The 19,674-nt window shown below is 33.6% G+C and overlaps 1 protein-coding gene across 2 annotated transcripts in view; it reads right to left on the bottom strand.

The window, feature by feature from the left end:
• The window catches only part of LOC114181739 (nuclear pore complex protein GP210), a 44,785-nt gene extending 27,101 nt beyond the window's left edge, over nucleotides 1–17,684 (bottom strand). Inside the window, exons 1-15 of one of the 2 annotated variants that reach the window (XM_028068273.1) lie at nucleotides 17,299–17,684; nucleotides 15,675–15,940; nucleotides 15,083–15,249; nucleotides 14,778–14,994; nucleotides 12,704–13,050; nucleotides 9,879–10,061; nucleotides 9,540–9,669; nucleotides 9,304–9,452; nucleotides 7,475–7,586; nucleotides 6,806–7,389; nucleotides 6,589–6,712; nucleotides 6,235–6,509; nucleotides 4,776–4,883; nucleotides 4,519–4,581; nucleotides 3,940–4,131 (exon numbers count right to left, since the gene is read on the bottom strand). In XM_028068273.1, coding sequence (XP_027924074.1) covers nucleotides 3,940–4,131; nucleotides 4,519–4,581; nucleotides 4,776–4,883; nucleotides 6,235–6,509; nucleotides 6,589–6,712; nucleotides 6,806–7,389; nucleotides 7,475–7,586; nucleotides 9,304–9,452; nucleotides 9,540–9,669; nucleotides 9,879–10,061; nucleotides 12,704–13,050; nucleotides 14,778–14,994; nucleotides 15,083–15,249; nucleotides 15,675–15,940; nucleotides 17,299–17,471 — 3,090 coding nt within the window. In that variant the 5' untranslated portion in view covers nucleotides 17,472–17,684. The remainder of the gene's footprint in view (nucleotides 1–3,939; nucleotides 4,132–4,518; nucleotides 4,582–4,775; nucleotides 4,884–6,234; nucleotides 6,510–6,588; nucleotides 6,713–6,805; nucleotides 7,390–7,474; nucleotides 7,587–9,303; nucleotides 9,453–9,539; nucleotides 9,670–9,878; nucleotides 10,062–12,703; nucleotides 13,051–14,777; nucleotides 14,995–15,082; nucleotides 15,250–15,674; nucleotides 15,941–17,298) is intronic. The other variant, XM_028068275.1, reaches the window with a different exon arrangement.
• Nucleotides 17,685–19,674: the final 1,990 nt, after the last annotated feature.

Here is a 19,674-nt window from a genome sequence, read left to right as displayed (position 1 = left end):
TCATCATAACCTGGGGGTAACTCCATATAAATTTCCTCTTCAAGATCTCCGTGTAGGAATGCATTCTTTACATCAAATTGTTGTAAGTCCCAACCATTATTCACTGCTAATGATAATATGACTCTGACCGTATTCATTTTTGCAACCGGAGCAAAAGTTTCCAAGTAATCCACTCCATACGTCTGTGTGAATCCTTTAGCCACTAACCTCGCCTTGTATCGTTCAACTGTTCCATCTGCTTTATACTTCACAGTAAATACCCATTTGCACCCTATTGCCTTTTTCCCTCTAGGTAAGATAACAAGCTTCCAGGTCTTATTTTTGTTCAGCGCTTCCATTTCAACATCCATGGCTTGTTTCCATTTTCTATTAGATAATGCTTCAGATACAGAAGATGGTGTGGATATGTTATTCAGATTTGTAAGGAAAGTTTTATGGGTAGGAGAGAACTGTGTGAAGGATAGAAAATTTGATAAAGGATAAACAGGTTTTTTAGTGCATGTTCTGGTTTCCTTTCTAAGAGCAATAGGTAGGTCAAGCTCATTGGGTAGGCTAAGGTTTTCTTGCTGTACTTTTGAGGTTTCCAAAATTCCAGCATCACATTCATTAAACAAATTTACAGGACTAGTAGATGTTACCTCATATAGTGGTACCGGATTGGATTCTTGAACATGACTAGAAGCTGGAATGGACCTCGTTTTTCTCCTTGAATACACCAAATTTTTCCCAATTTTTCTACCATTAGTAATCTCAGTTTCAGATTGGCTTTCAATTTGTTGAGGTTCAATCTCAGGTTGAGTTTTGGTGATAGTAGTTTCGGTCTCTGGTTGTATTTCAATTTCAGGTTGAGTTGGACTATTTTCAGGTCTGTCCATGTTCACCACACCAGGATTAATTTCAGGTCTTGAGAATATTAGAAGCTCATCTTCCCTTAATGGTTCATCTTCCTTTGTTATACTCTCCCCCTGAAGATGAGATTCCTTAAAATAACTTTTATGTTCATGAAAGGTAACATCTCTAGACACATAAAATTTTCTAGATATAGGGTGGTAACATCTATAACCCTTTTGTGTGTTTGAGTAACCTACAAAAACACACTTGACAGCTCTAGGATCAAGTTTTCCCCTTTCATTATTGTGAACATGGACAAAAGCTATACACCCAAATATTCTAGGTTGAAGTTTGTTTGAGGACTCTATGTGGGGATAGAATGAGGACAGGACCTGCATAGGACTTTGTAAATTTAGAAGTTTTGAGGGTAAACGATTGATTAGGTATGTGGCAGTGAGAATAGCTTCCCCCCAAAAATTTTTGGGGACATGATTTTGAAAAAGAAGGGCTCTGGTATGATTTAGAAGATGCCCATTTTTCCTCTCAGCCACCCCATTTTGTTGAGGTGTGTGAACGCACGAAGACTCATGAATAATACCTTCTTTTTGACAAAAAGAATTTAAAGTTATGTTAAAATAGTCCTTGGCGTTATCAGATCTGATTTTCTTAATGGTGACACCAAATTGAGTTTTGATCATTGAGACAAAATTTATAGACATGGAACTGACTTCAGATTTGTGTTTTAATAAAAAAATCCAAGTAACTCTAGTACAATCATCAATAAAAGTTAAAAACCATTTAGCACCTGAAAAAGTTGGAATATTCGCAGGACCCCAGACATCAGTATGAACAAGAGAAAAAGGTTGATCACTCAATTTAGTATTAATAGGAAAAGGGAGACGTCTATGTTTGGCTAACTCGCAAACTTCACAACACATACTCCCTATATCTATGTTTTTAAATAAAGAGGGAAAGATAGTTTTTACAATTTGAAATGAAGGATGCCCCATCCGACAATGGTGAAGATGAATTTTTTCTTTATCGGTCATGGCAGATTCTGTAACAAGAGAGTGACTTTTGGTCGACAAATTGGGATTTTCTATGTAATAGAGACCATTCCATTCTTTAGCACGTCCAATCGTCCTCCCCGAGTTCCTGTCCTGTAAAATACACATATTGCTGTCAAATATAGCAGTACAACAGAGATCCTTTGTAAGTTTTTGAATAGAAATGAGGTTAGTGGATAATTTAGGAACATGAAGGACATTTTTTAACGTGAGGGATGGGTTTATGTGGATCTCTCCCTGTCCAGCTGCAGTTATAAGCGTTCCATCAGCTGTAGAAATTTTTTTATTGCTAGGACAAGGTGAGTAGGTGGAAAAATATATAGGTAGAGGTGTCATATGGTCTGTGGCTCCTGAATCTAATATCCACGAGTGTGAAAAGTTTGTATCTGAAACATTAAAGCCAAGAGAATATGGAATCTTACCAGAATGTATCAAGGTACACATACCTGTAGACTTGTCCATCTTACTTAGAAAGGATCTTACTCTTTCTATTTCTTCGTGATTCAGTTGCCCCATCTCTTCATTCTGTCCGATTACAGAATTTACTTGTCCTTGGCCTCCCCTCTTTTGGGTATGAAATCTTTGGCTGCCCCATTCTCGGTTTGGTGGTTTCCCATGTAGTTTCCAACACTTCTCCTTTGTGTGACGTGGTTTCTTGCAATAAGAACACCACACTTCTTCTTGTTTCTTTTCCCCTGCTGGAAAAATATTCTTCTTTTGGTTAACCACCATTGCCGCTCCATCTTCTACCTTCATTGCGGTACTCTCAGCAGTAGGAATTTCCAACATCAGATTTCTTCTACTTTCCTCACTTCGGATAATGGCTATGACTTCATTCAGACTTGGAACTCTTTCTTTGCCTAGAATTTGAATCCGAACCTGATCATATTCAGGATTTAGGCCCACCAGGAAATCATATACACGGTCTTGCTCAATATACTCATTGAGTAGAACTGAATCCTCTGAACACTTTGCTTTTATCACACGATAATGATCCAATTCCATCCACAAGGACTTGAGCTGATTAGCATATTCTGTGACAGATTTATTGCCTTGTTTAGCTCCCACAGTTTTTACCTTCACTTCATATATTTGGGCAGCATCCTTAGTCTTTGAGTAGGTTTGTTCGACTGCCTCCCAAATCTCTTTGGCTGAGTTTAGAAACATACACGTGTCACTAATCTCAGGTATCATAGAATTCCAAAGCCACGCCATAATCATTGAATCTTCTTCTTCCCATGATCTGAATCTGGTTTCTGTTTCACTAGGAGGATTTTCTGTAAGATGACTGCCCTTGCCTTTGCCTTTTAATATGGTTCGTGTAAGTTGGGACCACTTAAGATAGTTCTTTCCGTTGAATCTGTATGCAGAGTGAATATTCTGCAATTCTCCATTATTAGGGACGAATTTGTCACCTGAATCAGGGATAGAATTCACTGCCTCAGCCATAGCAGCAAGAATAAAGGAATGGGAAAAATAAAGTGCAGCAATGAAGGCTGCAGGAAGACAATCGCAGAGTGATGAAGACTGCTTGAAGATGCAGCAATGGGCTGCAGTAATAAATAAAAACAGCGTTGAAGGCTGCAGTGGAAAAAAAAAGAAAAAACAGAGGCAGCGGTGAAACAGAATGGGTAAAGACTGCGCAGCAGTGACAACTGCGATTCACTGTTTTGGGATACGGTCAGAGACTCCTAGGATCAGGAGCTTTGATACCATCTTGTAAACAGAAGGGAATAATTGTTTTATTCCTTATTGATGATTATTAGGTCAATTGACCTATTTAAACATATACATATGTAACAGACCATATACTTAGAAAGAATAAATCCCTATAACTACGGGATTTTATTCTTATTACAATCTTCCTAATATTAAAACAAAATCTCAACTAATTAAAACGCAATAAATAAAAAATTTACAATTAATGTAGGCTATCGTAACAGCTTGCTCTTGACAATAATAAAACAGATGCAGGGATATTAAACCAGGCATTGTCCTTAAAATTTCAAGCAATCCTGAATTGAGGGAAGACATAGCTTACAAGTGCAGAAGCTCTTTGTGGAGGATTTAGCCCAATATCATATATATTCAGATTAGCTGTCCCTAGCCCTTTAGGGGACAAAATCAATTGTAGGCATTCAAACCCAGATGGGGGTTGAATAACTTCTACAACTTGAGAATCATTTGTAACAGCTTCCAAGAAACAGCTCCCACCAACAATAGTCAGATTTACCTGCAGTCATATATGATAGGCAATCATTTATGTTTTTCTACAGGACAGAATATGTCGTTCAAAGGCCTAGGCTAAATTTCGTAAAGTTCCATATGTGTTTATGATACTATAAAAAATTGCAGTCAACGAGAACATAATCTGATAAAATGTTGCCCCAACAGGACTGGGTGCAACCAAAGCCTTCAGCAGAATATGAATGAAAACATATCGAGAAAATACTTCCTTAACCTAGGCTAAACACATAATCTATCTATCTTCTCATTAAAAGTAAAAGGCAAACCCAGTGTACAACCAATGCAAATTCAATGTGCAAACAGCTAAATAATTCTGGACCCCAAGCTGCAGTCACCAGATAAAAGATGTAGTTAAACAAATGGTGATTGTTACCTTTGCATCAGGATTGAAATATATCAATTTGAACTCTGGATCAACTCTAAGAGTAGAAACAAGCTGCATTGTAGCACCAATATAAAGATAAGACAACTTAAGACAGAGTAACAACAAAAATAAATATGGTACAAAATCCCATCATACAGAATAGAATGCAGGGAGAAGATGCAGTATCAGATACTAAGATTTTAATCATGGAAAGTAGAAAAAATCAGTTTCATATTGAAGAAAAATAATTTTAAAAAAATTATTACCTGTAAATGAATTGCATCTGTCAGAACATTTTCTGTTTCAGTAAACCCGTGAAATGTATCATCTCCCAAGATATCAGTAAAGTCAGTAACAGTAGCACGAACAGTGCACTAAGAAACACAGGATTTAAGATCACATTAGTCATCCACATATTAGAACAAGTATAAAAAGTTCATCACATGCATAAATGCTGTACAGAATGATATTACATCATCAAAGACCCTTTAAAACGTGTTTAAAGTATCACCCTGCATACAAAGCTATTTAATAGCATGACTTTAAGAATCATCCATGAAGTGGGTGAGACTGGGAAAAATTTGAGTTCGCTAAACCAAACTCATATTTCAGCATAGATTATCAGATTAATTTACACCAGTCAAGAAATATCACAAACTGGTAAGGTAATTATAGTATAAAATCCACTGCATAGATCCTTTGGGTCTTAGGTAAGAGACAAAGAATGACATTCTAGTACCTCTAATAAGTTACCTTACACAATAGCTAATTCAATTTTAAGACTGACCAAAGCATATGTTCCTAACAATACCTTGAGTAGAGAGCTAATTATAGAAGACTAGACAGATGGTAGAACTACATTACTACAGAAATAAAAGACTGGTTATCAGGAAGGGGACAAAAGCCGGAAGCAATCACCACAAGAGGTTGTTTATTTGTAAATCCGATCATTCATGGAGAAGAGTTATTAGACAAAACTAACAATGCTTTAGAAAGATGACTATGCTTACAATTCTAAAAGCTGGTATATGACAAATATCTGAATTTCAAAATCAGAAGCTTAAAGAAAAAGGTAAATTACATTCATCTCTCTTAAATTACAGATTTTTAAAAACATATTTCCTATCTTATCAACACTTCATCAAGAAAAAATTAGACAGTGGCTTGACTTGGACCCCATATGTGTCCACTCAAAATCAACTTGCACACATACTCACCAAAGGACTGAAGTGCATTAATTTTGAAAGAATTATACCCAAACTCGGAATGCAGAACACCTACTCCCCATCTTGAGAGGGAGTGTCAAAACCATGCTGCTCATTATATATTTTAGGATGTTTTTTATTTTGTCCCTGCTATAATTTTATTGTTTATTACAGGTATATATTGCCATTACTACTAGGATTATGTATTTAAAAACAATCCCATAATTACATAAATTTGTTTCCTTTGATTTAGCTCTCTATATTTTCTAAAATAATCAGCATGCTCACATATTTAATGGTCCAATGGCCTCATTATCGAAACATAGAAGAAAAATATTATTCTTTCTAAATCTGAGTAAACAAAAAAACACATATTTGAACTCAGACCATTATAAACTAGTTTTTGGGACAGCAAATTTTCACAAGCAAGTCTGATTGCAAAATTACCAGGCGCTGTCAAATGCAGCAATAAAGCCAAACAATAAAGAAAATGAAAAAATTAATAAGAATCTTTCAGTACCAGTCCTGATTCATTTTGCAAGGCCAGAAACATCTCCCAACTGTTAGACTTCACTATATCCAAAGCATAATCCCAGTAGGCCAGTCCCTCACAACTGCTAAGTTCCCACCACAAATTGAGAGAAGATGAATTTGCATAAGCCTCTCCCAAATCACTGATACCAACTGCAGATACACGAATAGTGCGTCCATTTGCCACAATAACAGGGGTATCATGAATTCTACCTGAACTACGTTCAGCTTGAGCTGCTGCTTTAATTATTCTGCGTTCATTCACTGAAAAACACAACTCACTTGAGGATAGAAATCTGAAGAATTTTGTTGTCAATGACTTTAACTCTGAAAAAATGTATACCTGGTTCATCAGCTATAACTACAATAGAAGAAGGAATGCTACACATCACAGACAACCAAACTTCAGCTACTGAAGGCAGAGGATGGTCATCCCCAACCAAATTTCCACGTTTAAAACGAAGTTTCTGAGTCATTTAAAACCAGAAAGGTTAATATTTTCCAACTTTTATGGCTTCTTAAGTCTAGGATACTTTCTACCAAGAAATAAATAAACTTACAAAGGTTCCCAGTCTTTGACATAAAACTCCATACAAATTCCTTAAGCTACCAGATACACGATGCACAAGAATTCCATCTTCAGCTAGAGCATTGGCTTCATCCAAAACTTCCACAGTTTCCATGAAATCCACACCTTTGTCCCATCGTTCAGGACCACCAACAAGTGCAATGTCTAAACTTGTGCCAGGTACAAGATATAACTCCTCTAAACCATGTGACTGCTTGTCATTTTCTGCTTGAGCCAAATCAAGCCAGTAACCACCAAATCGGTTTCCGTCACCTGCCTGGTGTAGAACAAGGGGTAGATATGCCACAATGCGTAAGGATGCTTTTAGTGCAACAGGACTATGACTGTAGTGGTGATCTTCTTTGGAAAAAATGGCATGAATTACAGCTTGACCAGGATGAGAAGCAAAAACATATGTCCACGAACACGGAGAACCATCGACTGATGATTGGAGCTGAGTATTTGGCTCTTTCAAGTATAACAACTCCTGAGTTGCATTGACAATTACAAAAGACTCACTTCCAGATTTCCACTTTATCAATGAATTAAAGGCATCACATACATAGAAAAAGGAACCTGCAGATGATACAACAACATGAGAAAAAATTCATAGCAGAAAATTGCAAAAGAAACTTTACAATATCCTCAAATATTGCATCACCATTTGCTGCTTTCATTGTCACAGCAGCTTTGAGATATGATCCAACAACAGTTTCTACAGGAAAGTTGTGAAGCACAACCATAGAAGAAGGAATGGAGACTTCAACGAGGACCTATAGGAAAAATAAAATTACAAAAATAAAAAATAATGTATAAATTGTATAGAATTCCAAAGTAGATTGAAGAAAAAAATGTGAATACATTATGCATTGATAGAAAACAAACAAATAGCACAAAGACAATCCAACAGAAAACACCTCTTAGAATATTTTATGACAAAAAACATCACACTATCATTAAAAATTCTTAGATAACGTGAGCCGAGAGAAAACAAGAGAATATAAACAATGAAAGAAATTGTTTTATTGATCTTAGAACAGTCTGAAATATGTACATGATAGCTATTTATAAGAGTCAGGTATCTAACAGAAACTTACAGCTGTACATAAAAGAAAGAAAACTATAGTAAAGCATACACTGCTGTACAAAATACAAGACTGACTTAAAACAAGTCAACTATGATCCACTATCAACTATAGGATGCTAACAAAAATTAATGTATCTTCACATTCTCCATTCACTTTCCTTTCTTTTAAAGAAAACCCTCACAAGGGGGTAGGCTCTTCATGAAAACACGAACATTTTAACACTATTCAATAAATGAAGGGAAGATCAGTTCACTAGGCTTCCACCGGTGTCCAGAAACCTCCTTAATTTTAGAGTCTCCACTGTGTTGAACACTATAGTGAGTAAAGTTTTCTGAGTATAGGACATATTTTAGGTTTGACCAATGGCAATGATGGCCTAGAAGGAAAACAATGGAATAAAGAAAGGTTGCTGTGTTGGAGCAATGCAGGCTGCGTAGGTACAATGGAAGAAAAAAAAAGAATGTGGTTTTGCGCAAGGGATTACACAAGCTTCCAAGGATTTAGAGTGCTAAAACCATGTCAGAAAATTTGTTTTTGATAATATTCATAGAAGAGCAACTGCTCTTAAATAAAATACATAGACATAATAACTGAAAATCCTAAATTATGAAGGATATAATCTATCCCTAAAAATTCAGGATGAATGATCTTGTACAGTAAAGAATATAAAATATATCGTCTGCCTATTAATCTTCCTAATCATGAAATGCAATTAAATCTCTTAATTATGTAATTAAATTTGTGCAAGGAAATATTAAGTGCAGCATAAATCAAGGGATTCTGGTAGGTGACGTTAGCAAGACCAAACATTTACAAATGATTAGATAATGGCTCAACAGCAAGTGGTCTATTGGGCTTACACATTAAGTAGAATAAGCTTTGACATCCCCCACGTTTATACTATCTATTTGTGTGGGAGATACAATATGAATCATAACTAATATCCAAATCAATATGATAAAAATAAAGAGATCCCCAATCGATAGGATATTATCTAAAAATTATACTAATATATAAAATAAGAATCAGAAATTAGTATTATCATGTCAAGATCTTATTAAGATAGGAAAAGATAAAGAAACAAAATAAACTCAAATAAATCAACATTTAAACAGAAAGTAGGATAATCTTAATTGATGGTGCAAATCAAAGTGTAATGGGATACAGTCACTAATAAAGTAGGGCAGTACAAGTGAAAATTTCAGTAAAGCACACACATGTCCAACTAATATGCTTATAGCACATACCACTTTCTACTCTTTAACCAAACAACATTCTTAAATTCCAATACCATAGCATATAACATAGGAACAGGATTGGGCTTAAGGAACCAAACATGATCAGATTTACTAGACATTTTGAATAAATAAATAAAAGTATATATTTTCCTTAACAACATTACCTCATCATAATTTAGTGAATCATATACAGATAACACTTTGATAGTAGCTTTACCAGGTTTTTTTGCCTGGACAATACCAAAAGCTGATACAGATACTGTGGACGAGTCTGAAGATAGCCATCTGAAGTCATTCACTGTTTTTGCACAACCTATATCACAAAAGGATCAATGAGTATAGGAACAAATATCAAGGACAAGCTTGCTACTTCAGATTGGAGAAGATGTTGGCTTCCAACCTCCTGTAGCCTTTAACTCCACCTCCTGATAAACACCCGGTGACCATGGCAATAAGATTATTCCACTATCATTGACCAAAGTGAACTTTACTTTATCACAAACCATGATTTCTTGCACAGCTTTGATAATCTGCAATATTTTAACTAATAAATGAGAACCTGCTCCTGAAAAAGTACTAGGACCTTCCTAAGCCAGGCAACAAATAGCCTCTATCAAACCCCAAAAAAAGAACAAAATAACCACAAAGAACATATGGTGCAACAACTAAAAGACGAAAATAGTTGAGAAATGAACTGCAGAAAAATATGCTTATAAGGCTTCTATGCAACAGCAATCACCTCCTTTTTGTCATCAGCCCCACCAGGGTAGCTCAAAGAAGCTGTCAATTTTCCAAGTCCTGGTGAATAAGCCTCCAAGATTTTAGAATTCCGCCAGCCATGTTTAACAGCAATATCATTTGAAACCCAAAATGTTTTCCAGTATTGATCAGAATCGTTATCATAAACCTTAACATCATCATTCTGCAATGCAAAGATAAATGTTGAAATATTGATAGATAAAATCAAGATGAATTTGCAGACATAGAAAGGAAAATTTTCTTAGCACGATAGCAGAGTGCATCTTGTCAATTCTGTTATAAAGGATATTGTTGCTTATTCTTTCAGAATATATCAATGGCCTATCACTCTTCTGAAGCCAATTGAGTGCTAGATCTGGAATTTCATTTGGTCTGAAGATATTCATAAAAGAAGCTTGGTTACAGACAGTAAGGTGGAGTTGGACTTGTAGTCCAAAGGAGTAAGGGGGTATTGGTGTTATGAACATAAGAAAAATAAATAAAGATTCCCTAATAAAGTTGGCTTGTGAGTTCCAATTCAGTATTAGGATGTGGGCTGCTGCTATGAGAGAAAGGCTTATAGTTGGTACAAATAGTATCATGGTACGGCACACTTCTTCTGTTTGGCCTGGCATAAAAGCTTGACTAAGCACTATTAAAGATTACACAAGATGGTTTGGAGAATGGTTCTACTATCAATTTCTGGTTTGATGTGTAGAGTGTGATGAGGAATCTCTTACGCAACTTCTTAAAACTCCCAAAGATATTGGTTTCCTTTTGAAAGATAAAGTCAAAGACGCTTGGAATGGTCAGTGGAATATTTCTGATGAGGGTCTGCATAGAATTCCCATGCTCACGGTTAAACTTGATGACATGGCTTTGGCTGATTGCGAGGATGAATCAGTGTGGTCTATGGCTGAGGAGTTTCTTCATGACAAGGACCAAGTTAAATCTTATGCAAATTCTATATGGTGTAATTGTATCACTCCTGCTAGAAGCTTGGTCTTGTGGAAAGTTTTGCATCAGAGGATACCAGTGGAGGAAGTGGTTCAGCATGATGGTGTTCAGCTCAGTTTTGTCCATCAATTCTGCTTTGCAAACCAGGAAATTTAGGAACATTTTGTTTATACAATGTCCTATTGCTTTTAAGTTCTGGAATTAGCTGCAGAATAGTATGTAAAACACTTCTATGGATTTGGGACTATGGAGGAACTCGATATTGGGTGACACAAAGCCCAACAAACTTGGACTAGGATAGCCTCTGAATGGCTCTAATACCATGTTAAGTTTCAACTCAAAACCGCATTAAGTGAAGTGGCCAAACAAATATATAAGCCGCATGTAGTCCAAAACTTGAGGTATGCTATGTGGGACTTCCTAACACTCCCCCACCACATATGTCTTCTGAACCGGGTGAGCCTACTAGATAGGCGAGGCAGGCAATATGGGACTTCCCAATAGATATGTTCATATACATTCAAAGCATACACACATACACACTATTCTTTAAAAACCATATTAAAATTCAAAATTTATTATAAGTATTGTCCAAATTGAACATACAAAACTCAAATGTATATAAAAATTATAGTTTTATGTGCACAAGTGGTGAGAGTGAGAATCCTTCAATCAACATATGTCATCATAACACTTTTTTTAATTAAAAATGGAATCCAAATATCAATTCCTGAAAATGATTTCATGGAATAAATCACAAAGATATTTTATTATCTTTAATGTTTGGAATAATATAAAAATAAAAATGATGATAGCTAAACATAAGACTAAAGAAAAAAATTACTACAAGAAAATATTATGATTGTTATATAAAATAGTGAGATGTTATATATGAGGCTATTTTAGGAAAAAGAAGTTGTGGGATCCTTGGGACATGACTTATTCCACATTAGGTGATAAATAAGTTGTGAACCCTCACCGATAAAGTCTTTATTGGATTCAGGTCTTATCCCAATGGATGAAAGGATTAGTCGTAATAGTAGTCCTACCAAAAAGAGCAATAGTATTTCAACATATATTAACCACTCTTTTATTTCTAATTTTCTTTTAATTCTTGGAACGGTACAGATCTGTATTTTAAATGTATCTAAACATATCTGCGTCAGGATATGTCCTCGACACATATAAGTTGACACATATAAGTTGGCCTGGCGAGGCCTTATGTGCGTAACGGTGCATCACAGGTTTGCAATATAAAGGATGCACCAATTGCATCATATTTTCTTGTTCCTCTTGTTTGATATGACACATTTGGCGGGAGAAGTTTAAAAGTTCCTAACATGAGATGAGCTTCTTGAGAGGGTTGGTAAAGTTTGGTTAGAATTCCAATTGACGATCTCTCAGTCAAATGAAACTCCTTCTAGGGATATGATACAACATTAGAGATGATGTTCTTTATTTGGCACTGGCCTGGTGTATAATCCTTTACCACAACCCTGGGCTGATAGGAAAAGGTTTTATTTCTATATCATGCATAATGCACAATAGCTACTTTCATTTGTGTCTGTCCTCTTCCGTACAGATCATTAGATCTCACAACTTTGGGATCATAAAACAGAAGCACAATACAATCAAGGAAAAGTTATGCCAATAGTAAAACAATTTATAGTATCCCTTTCCTTTTGTACAAGAATTTCCTTTTTAACTTTTCTCATTTTCTGAAAGAGAGAGGACACAATAGTAAAATTATTATATAGATAAGAGTCCCATCAGAAACATTAAAAAAATTGTCATTCAAAATCTAAGGAGCCAATGTAAATATGTTTTACCGTTGATGATAGCTTATGAAAGTAGAATCATGAAAACTACCTCTGTAATATAAATTTCTTGTGCATGATGATCCTGTGCAAAAACCTTTATCTGGATAAGATATTGATGGCCAGATACAACGTACCAACGGGTCTTCAGAGGGTTAGATTTGACTCCTTCCACTGGATCACCAGAACTAGATAAAGGTGATATATACAAACATAGAGAAGATGGTAAGACCACATTCAATGAAGACACTTGTACATGGCCAGCAATCCTAGTATCTTCAACAATAACAGCTGTCATGCCCAAGTTCCATGCGTATGCTAACCCTGTTTTTAAGTCAACCTGAGCAACCGAAGCATTTGAGACAGACCATTGGTGATGCGGAGACGGTAAAGTCACCACTGCAAATGCCAAAGCAAAATATTGGTAAGAGTCTTGATAATATGCTGACCAACATCACAGCAGAAACAAAATATAAAAGTCATTAGATAACAAAACAGTTATCTTAACTTTCAAATAGGAGTAAACAATATCCAATTAATAATTCTTTTAACTATAACTAGCATCAATTGTTAGCTGAATCATCACTTTTTTGCTTGATATAAGAACAAAACGAAAATGCAACGATGAAAAATAAGGAACTCTACAAAAGAAAATGACAGCACCGAAGAAAATTGTATAGACAAACAAGCAAATGGGTCCCTATGCATATCTGAAAAAGGTCTCTTGCTCATTGCTCCATTAAAATACACCAAGCAACAGCCAAAAGAGTAAAATGTTTTAGCCCCTTATCCTTGTACACCAAGGAAATTATATTAAAAAACACTCAACAGCAGGTAGAAAAACAAGAACTCCAAATTAGAACTCTTAGAAAGTAGATTTAGACTCAATCTTACAAAACTAGCTTGTAAGATGATATTTATACTTCCTTATAAAACTAGCTTGTAAAATGATATTTATATTTTGTTATGAACTATAATTTAGTAATAGTTTTAGTCAATGCAAGATCCCCAACACATCTCCTCACACTGAGAATTAGACATCTCAATTCAAGTGTGGAACCAGATATTTCTGGATAGTCCAATAGTCCTAATAGTTGGAGGCATGATAGGCCCAACAAACCTCAATAAAAGAGGCTCTAAATACTATTTTAGAAAGTGGACTTTAAGTCTAGCTCAATTTTACAAAACTACCCGGTAACTTGAGGTTTGCATCAACTTATGTCTTACAAACAAGAACATATCCATTTCCCACCAAAGAGACCAAATTATGATAATATTTGAAACGAACAAAAACATAAATGAAATTTCTATAGTGTAAAAAGTCAAAAGGAAATTCCTCCTGGTTCTTTTCTTTTGTCGACATTTGTTGATATTGTCAAGGGAGAATGAAAAGTTTGATTTCCTCCTAATAATAAAAAACAAAAACAATAAAAAGATCCCATAAAATAAAACATAATCTAATATTTGCTTTACAGCTAATCAGAAAATGATTACTGAAAAGTTACCTAGACAAATATCCACTCAAAAAAAAAAGCAATTTTGAAACATCATTCTCTCCATTCTACTATCCAAACCTCTAAACCTAATAGAAAAAACAACTTCCAACTTATACATATAGTACTGATCCAAAACAATCTGAGAGATCCACCTTTCCACATAAAATCCAAATAATCTAATCTGTAGCTTTCAAGCTACCTAGAAAGGAAGGAACAGAATATTCTTTAATTTAAAAATCTTGTGGCCCAGAATACACATGTCAGAGAAATAGACCTTGTGAGACCTATACACCTTTGCTGTACTGTAATCTTTCAATGGTACTAAATAGAGTGAAATACAGTCCAAACAAAACATTAACACTAGAAATTTAGCCTTAGAAAATATGTTGGAGCATAATTTTAAGGAGGACTGAAAATTAGAAGATTTTGTTAAAAACAATAGAAACAAGGAGGGCAAAAATTCTCCCAAAAATAGAAAAATAAAGATTGCCCATCTATAGATGACACATTGCATAAGTAATCTTAACTGCTAATTCTGCAATTTGACAGCATAATCACTTAGATATCAGATTTACAATTTTAGACAACTTGCTCTTAGATTTGAATGAAAAGTAAACAACTTAAGAAAACCTTCAGGAACATTTCCCCGGATGACTTTAAGGGTGTAGGGAATGACTGCACCAACAAGTACAAGAACCGGTGAAGGAGGATCAAGGGACATAGCTTCAGCAACAGTAAGAACAATCTCATCTGCTAAATTCTTTAACTGTGGCTCAAGCAAACGCACTGACACAATCTCATGACCAATCTCAATTCCCTTTACTACAAAAAGATCTGAAAATACACCCTGCAAAACAGGACCAGGAAAACAAAAGTAGGATATAATACTAAATATGCATTATTATAATAACACAATAACACAGTAGCAGCCTTACATTTTCTTCAAGCTTTATTTGTATATCTAAGTCACCACATAATCCCCCACAATCACTAAGGGGAGAATCCTTTAGTGGAACATTAACAAGGTGATGAGGTAATCCATTGGCTTCAGGCATAAGGCTCCACATAAACTGTAAGCCAACTAATGAAGAAAATACATTTTCTGCAGCACAAGGGAAGTTCAATAAATATTTCCAATCTTATCAAGACCCAATTGAGGAGAAAAGGTGACAGGAAAATAAGAAAACTTTAAGCTGGAAATAATTATATATTGAATTATCTAGACAAATAAACAAATGCTGAATAGTTGAATGCCTTTCCTAAAAAGGCAGAAAAGAGTAATGGAGCTTCACAGCACCTATGATGTCAATCCTGTCATAGTGTAGTATGCCATCTTTGTTAATTAAAGCTCATTTTAAAATTTTCAAGAAAAAAAGATGGCAAAGAAAGCATATTTTCAAGCGAATGGTTCTGTAAAGGCAAGACATAAAGCACAGCAAATTGTAAAATCAATCACAATTGTGTCAGACTTTCATTATGTGTGAAAATCCCATGATAAGTACAAAACTAGCAAGATTTCACAGATACCTTCATTATCAAAGGCTCGAACACGTAGTGTGGCAAGCCCCTCTAAATCAAGTTTAATAGAATTATGAAATATCTGTATTCGTGATATGTTGTCAATAAAGACTTTGCAGCGAATCACAATCCCAGTTTTCAAATCCGCAGCATAAACAGCAGTTTCTTTCCGCCCACTGTAAGGGGAAATGGATCTTAATCTTGCACTAGTCGAGCACTTGCTGGTTGAATTATACTCAGGCTCAACAGACAGAATGTCATGATGATCCCATGACCTGAGTATGTACCACAAAAAACATCATAATCAACTCAATAACAAAGGATAACAACCAAAACCAATCAACAAACACCACTTGAGGAAACCAGGGAATCATTTTTTGAGAATAACAATTTCAAGGTCAATTTGTGTCATGTTTCAGAAAACCTTGTTTGATAAGAGTAATTTTCAAAAATTGTTTTCAAAAGTAATATCTCCTTAATTTCTCACATATCCTACTTTGTTTATATGTTCTAAAAATCAGCTTTAGAAGTTGCTTCATAAAATAGTTCTAAAAACTAAGATACAAAAACACCAAACACATCTTAAACTTTCCCAAACCTTCTTTTAACTAAATTTTCTTTTACCAAAAAGGTTAAATATGTTCTTGTCCACAAAATATTATTAAAGTTGTGTTTTGTCCCTAAACTAAATTATAAAATATTTCGTTTATATATTTATGAGAGTTATATAAAACATTCTCCCAACAAACGACATGTGGAGGTTATATTATAACTCTGTGGAACTCTATTTGTTAAGTAAAAAACACTCCTTATTTCGTTTGTTGGGAAATGATACTTTATATGATTTTCATAAAATACAGAACTAAATATTTTATAATTTCATTAAGGAAATAAACATAATTTTTTATAATAGTTTGGAAACAAAACATATCTAACCCTAATAAAAATAATTATCAAAATGCAACTGAACTTAAATTACTTGACCTAGTTGTGTTCCTCTATAATGATTCCATTTTCAAATAAACTTTCAGAGCAAGCATTTTTTATATAAAATAGAAGTATGATATGAAAACTAAAACCCAAAACAAATGCAGCCTAAACTCACTCATGTCTTTCTTTTGTAAACAAAGAAGAAAAGATTTCGGACAAATCTTAGATGTAGTTTCTTATATGCTTCAGATATTATTCTCTATTCAGAATTATAGTTTAATTCCAGTAGTATGCACAACAAATGTTATCATTGAAGGCCAGTTCAAGTTCCAATGTGAAACTTCAGTTCTCATTGTAAAACTACACAAGAAAGCACACAAGAAAATATGCCCGAGTTTTGTCAACAACGTTATTATCACAAAAAAACTTAGATACCATAGCTGCTGCAGGTTTACAAGGAGTTTTACCAGTCATGTTTTATGGAATCTTTCGCAAATTATCAAGGTGAAATCCAATTCTGATCCGAAAACAGCACTAACAACACTCAACACTCGTGCTACCACTGCATGCATTTTTTCCTTAATTTTATCATATGTAGAACTGAACTGAAATGACATGACCTAGTTCTTTCTTTCTTTTATCAATATACTTCAAAATTGCGAATATAAAATCGTAGTTAGTGTGATAGAAAACGGAAGAGGACCATTGGAAGCAACCGTCGCTTCCTTGGAGCCGGTAATCAACTGGATACGTCATTTTTGGCGGCAAGAGCAAGTTGACGTCAGCAATGTGGGGACCACTGGAAGCCGCGTGCGACGGCGACACCACCACCGTCACCGTTACCAGAAAACTCAGTAACAAGGCCACGATCGTCATTTGCGTGCGTCAGAACGATCATTCACAGAACTCAATCAGGAACTTAGCATTGCAGAGAGTTGAGGAAATAGTTGAATTTGATGCTGATTTGTTGAGGATTTCAAGGGTTTAGGGTTTTAAGAAGCGAAGAAGAAGAAGAATATGAGAAGAGTGAAGAAACAGTGGAACGTGGAAAGCAGTGTCAGTATTTTTTTTTTCTTTGCCAAAAAAGAAACTAGAAAGTAAGTAACGTCTTTTAACACTAAAGTATAAAAATTAGAAAGGAGAGCGAAGTCTTTTAACGCATAAAGATGATTGAATATCAATAATATGTGTCCAAGCATTCTCATTGATTATTGTATTTTATTAAATTAATATATATATATATATATATATATATATATATTGTACATTATCATAACGAAAAAATTAAAATGCTTGAGTACAATTTTTAAAAAATATATTTATATATTATCCTTGTAATAGACCATATATTTATGGGAAAAGAATGTAACAATTATATTCTAAGGGTATTTTCAGAAAACAAAAAGTATACTTTAAGTAATTTCTTTTATTGATGTTGTAAATTATTTCATTTTAATTTAGATTTAATAATTAACAATGTATTGTGAAGTGAACATTACGTTGTATCAACTTCTTTTATGATTTGTGTAAAGTATATATATTGATATACTTATTGCTTATTTTACATTTGCAATGTTTGAAATTGATTTTTTTTATCTATTATATTTTTACGTGTTTTATAAATAAATAAAATAGCACAACTGTTTTATTAAAATAAAAAAGATACACTGTATTTTTTTATTCTGTAAAATAATTTTAAAAGACACTTAAAGGAATTGAGATAGTATTCTAAAAATTATATTTGGCATAATTTTCTATTACAGTAAAAAAAACAAAGGAAAAAAATACATTTATATTCTGTCATGTTTTCACATAACAATGAGAAAAAAAAATTAAAAACCACCAAATAAACACTATGGACAAATAGCATATGTCACCTATAGATATTTTTTCATAATTCAGGGGAACAAAAATCTGTTTTCTAGTTTTAATCCATAATTCATAATTGTTTTTTAAAATCAGATTTTCTATTTTGTTTATATGAATTTTAAAATCTGAAAAATTGAAATTTCACATATATAATAAATCTGGAAAATCCAAATTTCGAACTGAACCATGCTAGGATTCAAATTAATTTGAACCGAAATCACAGTCTCCTTTCCGATCCCAAAATTTGAAATGAACGAACCCTTAAGGATCCCAAAATTTCAGTATAACAAACCCTACATCCTCTTCGCTTTTCTCTTTATAATTGATCCAAAGTAGATGTAATTCCTACTCTCATGTATTTGTTTTAAATTACTAACATAATTTTAATTTAGTAACTATAAATATTGTATTTGTTATTCTCTTTCGTCTTAATTTTGTTTAATTTGAATAATCAATCTTTTCTACACAATTATTCTTTTTTTTTTCTCTCAATTATTCAACTTTTTAATATCGACCGAGCCAAAATACTTTATCTTGCCACAACTTCGATTTCATTTTGTTCAAAACAATATATGGTTGGTTGATGCAAAGAGTGGATGGATTATATAGAATATTTCTAACTTTCAATTATGATTCTGTAAGAAGAAAGGAAATAAATGAATGAACAAGGAAAAACCTTAAAAGTAAAAAAAAAAATTAAATATGTTTTTATTCTTTAATTTTAGTAAATTTTAGAATTAGTTTATTTCGAAACTTTAAATTAATTTAGTCTTTAATTCTTTTGGATTTAGTTATTTTAATCAAATTTTGTTAAATTTATTTGACATTTTAAACACATTTCATAATAGTATTTGACTTAACATTAGCAAAAACAAAAATGTACGAAACAGTATAAACAACTCAAATAAAATCTTGAATTACTACAAAACATCAAATAAACATAACAAAATTTGATTAAAATGACTAAATTCACATATTTTAAAAGATAAATAACTAAATTAATCTAAAATTTTAAAATTAACTAATTCAAAAGTTCACATAAAATTAAGGAACCAAAATCAAATTTAAAAAAAAAATTATCCATGAACGGCGTTTCACAAAACTAATTTTTTTGTCATAACAAAATGACAATGATATCATGTATACAAGGTTTATATGACATTTTTAATTTGTTTAAAAAATTAATGCAAACTTTCTCGCATCCAATTTC

The sequence above is a fragment of the Vigna unguiculata genome, chromosome 4 (genome assembly GCF_004118075.2).
Source record: "Vigna unguiculata cultivar IT97K-499-35 chromosome 4, ASM411807v1, whole genome shotgun sequence".
Classification (NCBI taxonomy): Eukaryota; Viridiplantae; Streptophyta; class Magnoliopsida; order Fabales; family Fabaceae; genus Vigna; species Vigna unguiculata.
The sequence above is the reverse complement of the archived record's forward strand: the minus strand, read 5'-3'. Positions and strand labels throughout refer to the sequence as shown.